Source organism: Mirounga leonina, unplaced genomic scaffold (assembly GCF_011800145.1).
Source record: "Mirounga leonina isolate KUSES-001 unplaced genomic scaffold, KU_Mleo_1.0 Mir_199, whole genome shotgun sequence".
In the NCBI taxonomy this organism is placed as follows: domain Eukaryota; kingdom Metazoa; phylum Chordata; class Mammalia; order Carnivora; family Phocidae; genus Mirounga; species Mirounga leonina.
The window spans coordinates 4330991-4339124 of NW_023270498.1; the positions used below are offsets into that span (position 1 = coordinate 4330991).

The following is an 8134-nucleotide window of genomic DNA, read 5'->3' on the forward strand; positions in this document are numbered from 1 at the left end:
TCCTATTAATTTCTAAAGGTGGCACTCAATAAAATGTGCAATTTTAGGCAACATTGTATATTTCAGTGTTACTTTCCTGACATTAGTGATACAACTTTCTACAGATAAAGATCCATCCTTTTCTTCCTCTGTTAAATGTCCCAGAAGTCAAATTTTGTTTTTTTGTCTTAGTCTTCTTAAACCATTGCCTCTATTCACCTAAAGAAGAGACTGAACCAGTACAAGCTTTGGTTAAACCTTTTTACCAAACATTCCTATTTGGATGGTATTGATTTTTATACCATGCATTCAAATCTGTGAAATCTAACAACGTAAGAAGGAAGTCAGAGAAGATTCTGGTCTGAGGATAGAAATTTATATTTGCCATTTAAATAAAGATACTTTACTTATTTCATCTCTTAAGTTGCTGTGTATTAAAGTCTTTAAGCTTAGGCATGATATGAACTTGTTTGTGCTAATCTTCTTTCCCAAAAATACCGCTCAATAAAGTTCAGGAAGAACCAAACCCATCATACAGAACCACACTGCTTAATAGGGTAGCCACTAGCCATATATGGTATTTAAATTGTAAGTCTAGTCAACTGAACTTAAACAAAATCAAAACTTCAGTCCTTGGTGACTCTAGCCATACTTTAAAAGCTCAGTAGTCATGTGGGGCTGGTGGCCGCCATATTGAACAGCACAGTGGCTGTCACGTTGGACAGCGAAGACGGAGAACACTTGCATCTTCATAGTAAGTTCTGTTGGTAAGGGCTGATCTCGAAACCAAGTCATCCTTAACTTTTTGGGGAGAATGCGGAGCTTTCTCTAAACTAGAACAAGGAAATACATTTTGGAAAGGAATGCTCATTTCATTAATGTATATCTATCCACTGTGGTTTCTTAGAGACCTCAAATTATCCAGTTTAGTATCCTGGAATTTAATCCACTTTGGCTGCATTTGGATCTGTCCCCAGTGTCATGCCAGACCTGGCCCACAGTGTAGATGCATTCCTCACGTCTCCGCCCAGTTGTTGGGCATCTACCTGATCACACGGCAGTGGCCCATTTCCTCCAGTTGAAGAAGTGATTGAAGTCCAAGAGAATTTGGTAGTTAGGACTGTGGGCAAATTAAGATGAAACAAAACTCACAGGAGTTCTTGGTACAATCAAAGAAACCTGTGGGCACTAACGTTTTTAAATTTAGCAATTTTGACTGAGTCCATAAGGCTTTTAGCTCTCAAGAGTAGAGGGGTATTTTTTTTTTTTTTGATTTTTGATAATGATTGTATTGCATGCATCCCCATTACACATATGGCCAATATTTAATTGGGGTCTTGAACTCAATTGTGTTTTCTGCAGTTGGTAAACCTCACAAATGTGGATATTGTGGCCGAAGCTATAAACAGCGAAGCTCTTTAGAGGAACATAAAGAGCGTTGTCACAACTACTTGCAAAGCATGGGTCTTCCAGGCACGCTGTACCCAGGTAAGCGCTGGCATTCCCTCCCCAGCCCGCGGGGAAGAAGGGCCCTGGACACACAGCTCCGGGCACAGAACGCGCAGGTGTGCACATCACCATCACCGGGACGGACGGATGTTTTTGGCCACTAACACGGCATGGTTTCAACCGGAGCTAACTGTGCTTCCTGACTTTTGAAGCTCTCATCTCACCAGAGAGAGCCTGACCTTGAACCCCTCCCTCTTGAAAGCTGGGGAAGCATCTAAGACAATAGTGACCCCTGAAATTTTGGGGGGTTTTCTTGGTTTTTGGTAATTTTTAAAAAAATTTTGGAGTATCGATTGCTTCTTTGTGCTTAGTAATCAAAATAAGATGTGAAGTCTTGTTCGAAAAACTATTTTTTCATGAAGTTGATCGAATAAAAGCTTTCAGGCTTTGGCACCTGCCTGGAACAGGTGAGCTCCTTGGAAAACCCTGACAGTCCAGAGGATTGCGGCTGTCACAGATTTCGAGGAAAGGCTGCTTTTTTCCTTATGAGCCTTGATGTTTCTGCAGCACCCCATCACGAGGTAGCGTTTGACTCTGATCTTAGATAATGTAAAGTGAAGGATGTAAACAGATGGCTGAATTTGCAGGAGGCTGAATTTACTCAGAGGGACGGTGGTGGGATAAAAGGCACCTTTCTAACTTTTTAAGACATAATAAATTTATGAATAGATCAACTGAAGCTAACCTCTTTCAAAACACCGCTTGCTTGGTGCCGCCAAGGGAAAGCTCATCATCGGACCCAGGAGCAGAAGTTAAATTAAGAGTTGAAAATTTTTTAAAACCTCATTCAGCGATCTGACTTGAATGAATGGCTCATAAAGGAAATCGACCAGGGAACATGAAGATCACTTTTATCATTTTAAATTTTATGTGGTCACTTACTGGATTTTTATTAGGGTGAAATGCACATAGCAGACAACTTAGGATCTTAACCATTTTTGAGCGTATGGTTGAGCGGCACCGAGTAAGTTCAAGAGCACTCAGACTAAGGACAGGTGAGAGCAGGAGAGACAAATGGTCAGAAAGGCGTTCTAAGAATCGAATGGTTTTGGCACCCATGGGCAGCGTGTTACATGGCCAGAGCTCCCTGGTTCTAGGGCTGCCTTCCCCACCCATCAGCTGTTGATCTAGGGGCTGACTGTTGATCTCCCCGGGCCTTACTCTTCTCACCTGTAAAATCAGGAGATCCCATTACATTTTCAGTTAGCCTTCTCCAAAGTCTGAGGTCTGTTTCTAGAATGGAAAGATATTGAGGGTTACTAGAAGAGAGGAAATTAGGTACTAAAACAGTAGTAACAATGTAATAGTCATCAATTTGTGGCCAAACCCCAAGGTGGTGTCTAAGGGATGAGAGGAGGATGATGCTCCTTTAGAATAACATCTAAACATTCAGACATTGTGTTTTCCTGCCAAAAATAAATTAATGGATCTTGGAAGTAAGTGCCATCGTGCCCTGCTTTGCCAAGAAGGAGGGACATGTGAGGAAGTGTATTAGCTCAATAGGTCAAGCATACGACCGGTGGGATTAGGTTTTTATGGATATTGTGTGTATCCTTCATGTAAGTCAGGGTGTGAGCTTTTATGTTTGCCCATTTAATGAAAAACAGATATTTCCAATGTTGAAAAATTGCATATACCAGCTATAAGAACGAATTTGAAATATATATTTCCAAAATGGACTGATCCATGTTTAAATAGGCCATTTATCTACCCAACAGATATTTGCTGCAATTTATTATCTACAATACTGAGCCCTCTTTGAGGACAGTGATCTGAATTTCCTTTAAAACCATACACATGGAATTTCTAAGACAAAATGAACAAGAGACACAGAGCACATTGGTTTTCTCTGCCATTTTGTTACTGAAGGAACGCGTTAGGAAGTCAGCCCAGGCTGATCCAGAGGAGAGCAGCTTCTGTGTCCCTAAGACCTGGGTTCAGGTTGCATCTCTGAATCTGTTTGTGAGTGCAACCCTGGGCTCTCAAGTAGGAGTGATAATTCTGGCCTGGCCAACCTCGCAGAAAGGCTCTGGGAGAAAGAGGAGAGAGCCTTAGGGAGCATCGACATGCATCACGCACTCATGTGAACATACAAATGTCAGTCACTGAAGTTTTGACACCTGACTGGTCTCCTCTCTTGGCTGTCTATGTCCGTGAGCTTATATGTCCGCGATATATCTTACCCTCTTGCCAGAATCACCTCCGTGTTGAAATGCTAATTTGTTCCCTTCGGTGATCAGATCATTAGGAATACCACAGTGATGTGTCCTTATGTTCCTGTGTTCAGGAGATAAAGAAGGTTTCCTGTGTGCAGTGAAGGAACTCGGGGTGTGGAGGGAATCCATAAAAGCACTTCAGTGCTAGTCCTACAAGCTGACATCTGGGATTCAGAGGGCAGGCATTGGGCTGCTGGGGTGTGGGTAGGTCTGGCCGGTGGTCCTTGCTCACTTAGCTTTGCTGTGGTAGGTCTGGCCGAACCTGTGCCTTCTCATGCCCTGTCCTTCCCACGGCGCCCGAGACCAGCCCCTTCGGTGCTCAGATGGACACCCAGACAGCCCCCCCCTCTTCAATCCCCATAGGTTGGGGCCATTCTTTGGGATTCTGTAAAAACAAAGCCTAGTTTAGCTAGGATGTGGGAAAGTTTAATTTTTCTGAATATAACTTTATTTAGTTAAAGGCTTGTTGGTCCTCTGTTGTAATTTCCCTCATGGAAAAAGTAAGTTTCTCTTGAGCGTTTGGAAGATGATCCATCAGGTACACAAATCGTGTTACAAGCTCTTAGGGGAAAATGCATCGAAGACGGGGTAGCCACTGACCTGGGAGCTTTGGACTCCTTTGTCCCTCACTGTGATGACTCTGAGCATCTCTGCTGTCAGGAGGCCCTGTGGCCCGTTGGGGACGTAACTCCACTTGAAGTTCTGCAGGGGTCCTGGTTGGGGCTTGGCGGAGAAGCAGGGATATGTGAGGAAGCATATGAGCTTGATAGGTCAAATGTACAACCACTGGAATTGGGCTGTGTGGGTTTTGTATGTAGCCTTCATCTAAATCAGGGTGTAGATTATTATGTTTGCCCATCGAATAGCAAACACACATTTCCAATGTTAAAAAACTGCATATACCAGCGATAATAACCAATTTGAAATATGTGTTTCCAAAATGGTCTTCATAATAGCAATGAAGACCTCAAACACTTAGAAATCATCTTTGCAGGCAATGCTCAGGACATAATGAGGACAGCTGTCTCACCATGATGGGGCCAGAAAGCAAAGGTGGGAGGTGGAGAGGGGGAGGGCCAGACACTGCAGGCATGTGTCTTCCCAAATCAAGGCATGGTTTTCACATAAAATGTGTCTGTAAATCGTATTGGAATATCTAGAAGAACAGAGGAGGGGATTGGCATTTTCAAAAAGGAAGAGTAATGTCTAGTGCTGTATTCACATGCAGCTAATGTGGAGCTCTTTGAAGAATAGACAGAAATCGAGAATAGGAGTGGATAAGCCTACAGGTCTTGTGCTAAATCAGCGTGTCGTATCTGAGAAAGCAGGAGGAGGTATACGGCAGTGGGATTGAGGTGGACCATTCAGAAATGGTGCTGGAAAGATTGAATAGCTATTTGGAATATAACTGACATTTTCAGCTCCTCGTACATTAGGATACATTGCAGGCACATGAAAGAGTTCTATTTCCAAGCATCCAACATAAAAACTAGAATATGGATGGACTCCACAGGATACAAAGTTGTCTCTTCAATTATGGAAAGAAACAATGTAGAGAAAGACAGGGCTAGAAATACTCCCTAGGTCAACACTTACCCTGCAGGGTCTAGGTGTTCTGCAGTTAGAAGGTGTTGATTTTCCAGAGTTTGCTGTGTGTTCCGGGATCAGGAGCTCTGGATTCTTCCCCCCACCCCCGTGTTGTCAGGATTCTCTATCGCATTTCTGCATCTCACTTCACTGTGCCAGCCGATGGCATCGGACCCTTAGATCATTTCCAGCTCTGACAATTCTTGGATTCTCAGCCAGCTGATGAGTAGTGGATTTGGGAGCCCTTGAAAAGTTAGGAGGACTCATCAGAGGGACACAAGTGTTTAATCACATTCAGCTTCTGGTGACAGTGCTTGTTTTCTTTGGTTGTGGGAGATAACGTGCGGTCCCCAGGTGTCATTAGCAGGTGGCTGTGGGCAGACTCTGTCTGCCTGGCAGAGTTGCTGGGGAGATTAGAAATCATCATCATCACCATCATCATCGTCATCATCATCATCATCCCTCCTACGAAGGGCCTGGCTCTCGTAGGCGCTTAACAAATGTCAGATTTAGCGCGGGACGCGACCAAATTCTTTCAACTGTAAGCGTTTCTAAACTGGCCTCTCTAACTGTCTTTGACTTTAGTCATTAAAGAAGAAGCTAATCAGAGTGGGATGGCAGAAGATCTGTGCAAGATAGGATCAGAGAGATCCCTCGTGCTGGACAGACTAGCAAGTAACGTCGCCAAACGTAAGAGCTCTATGCCTCAGAAATTTGTTGGTAAGAGTCCAATGTTTGCTGTCTCTTAAAAAAACAACTACGCGGGTGCTTTAGACTCGGGTGGCCATTAGCTGAGAGTAGGAGAAAGAAAAAGCATCTCATTTTTTTTTAAAAAGCAAACATCGGCAGGCTTACCGTGTCTTAAATATTTTGGATTTTTTTCTAATAGACTTCTTGCACATAAGAAGTCTTATCCGGGCAATTTTTCCTAGATGTGGGCTTACAGAGTCCTGGGCACCCAGGAGATCTGCCTGTGGACACCTGTGTGCTTCCAGGGGTGGCCGGGTCAGTGTGCTCAGGGCCGAGAACATGGGCCCAGCGTGGCTGGGGGAGATCCCCACACAGCCGATTCACCTGCTGCCTGAGCACCCCTGCTGAGCTGCAGATGCTCAGAAGTTCATAATGCCCCCTGCATGAGCTACCTTGAATCGCACAGCAGCTGGCCCCTGAGAAGGACCCAGGGAAGAGGGAGCACAGCCACATCGCTGTGCTCACCGTGGAATCTCTGCCCCTGCCAGGTGCTTTGAGGGATAAAGGGAAGAGCAAGGTGGCCCTTTCCTCTAGCTCGCTGTCCAGTGTAGATGGTAGACAGATCCACCAGCAGCCCTCATCAGGCCACACACTGCAAGTGCAGGAAGAATGATACCTAATTAGCTCAGTGTAAGAGTGGAAATGCCCTGGGCTTGGGTCCCAACCTGAGGGTGTCAGCACACAGCCACGTGTTAATGCTATCACCTGGGTGACATTACTTGACCTCTCCGAGACTTGGTTCCATTCTTTATGTACCTCACAGGGCTCTGTGAACATAAATTAACATCAAGGATGTGAGAACATTTAGAACCCTTAGTGTAAAGGTCAACTATTATCAATAGGATAACGTGGAAAGAGAACGCTGGGGGAAAGGTCATGTGCAGGAAAGAGGACCACAGGGGAGGGTCATGGTCAGGAAAGAGGACCATGGGGGAGGGTCATTGTCAGAAGAGAGGACCGTGGGGGAGGGTCATGGTCAGGAAAGATGATGATTAGTGAAAGTTTCACGAAGCTGATAGTGACCTTGACAGGGGACTAGGATTTCAGCACATTATTAATAGTGGAAGAAAGGGACAGGATTCTAAACAGACATAAAAGTACAGGGACATGGTGACGCCGGGTGTAGGGGCTGGGGCGGGGAGGAGACATGTGGGACCTGACCTAGGAGCAGGGAGTGTTCCAGGCTAATTCATGTGCCCTCAGGGAAGCAAGAAAAGTTAAGTCCCAGTAAGCTCTAGCCACAGAATCAATGGCCTTTGAATGCCAAGGTGGGAAATGTCTCCTTAACTCAGGAGGCAGGAAAAAGCACTGGCATATTTTTGATGGGAGCCACCTGTTAGAAAACCAGACCACAAGTACCAGAAGTTGACTGGAAAAGGAGAGAGCCAGTGGTGGCGGGGAAGGAAGAGGAAACGGAGCAGAGAACAGAGGGGTTTGGTGAGGGGCGTGGGGGTCAGGGCAGGGACTCGGGGGGTGGAAGCCATGAGTCAGGTGGTGGTAGGAGAGGAGGATGCCATTTAGAGAAATGGTAAAGCCAGTTTCTGGAAAAAGATAGAGTTCTGGTTTTGATCTGCTCATCTTCAAGGGCTTTCCGGTATAGAGGCCACATGGGAGCCTGGAAAATGTGTGTTGGGAGAGCGTGGGTCTAGAATGGTGCTAATGGTTAATGAGGCCTGGGGTTCCAGAGGACAGATGGGACAGCAGGAAGGGGGGAGGACCAAGGAGAGGCCAAGTTCTTGGGGCTCCAGCCTCCGTCTTGCACTTAAGCCTCCATTTGATTAGATTTGAGAGGCTAGCCACAGGCTGGGGTGGGAGAGTTGAGGGAAAGAAGGATCCAGTTTAAAACACTTTTGCAAGCCACTGGCTGGAGACCCTGTGGGGAGTCACCCACATAAATGTGCGCTCTTAGACTGTGGGAATGAGGGAGACCCTGCATTTCCTGAGCAGAGTGGGAACAAGGTCCTGAGCACAGAATAGGCTGTTGGGATGGGATTTCAAGTCGCAGTGGTCTAGGTGAGAACACAGCACTCACAGGCGGTGCGCAGAGGGCGGGGCTCGGGGCGCAGTGGGCGGGGCGCGGTGCACAGTGGGCG

At 45.8% G+C, this 8134-nt stretch overlaps 1 protein-coding gene across 7 annotated transcripts in view; it reads left to right on the forward strand.

Moving 5' to 3' along the window:
• IKZF1 (IKAROS family zinc finger 1) overlaps positions 1-8134 on the forward strand; it is a 94864-nt gene that overhangs the window by 75965 nt on the left and 10765 nt on the right. For 4 of the 7 annotated variants that reach the window (XM_035026473.1, XM_035026477.1, XM_035026474.1 and 1 more), the window contains 2 exons: positions 1342-1467; positions 5877-6011. In XM_035026473.1, coding sequence (XP_034882364.1) covers positions 1342-1467; positions 5877-6011 — 261 coding nt within the window. The remainder of the gene's footprint in view (positions 1-1341; positions 1468-5876; positions 6012-8134) is intronic. The other 3 variants (XM_035026475.1, XM_035026479.1, XM_035026476.1) reach the window with 2 other exon arrangements.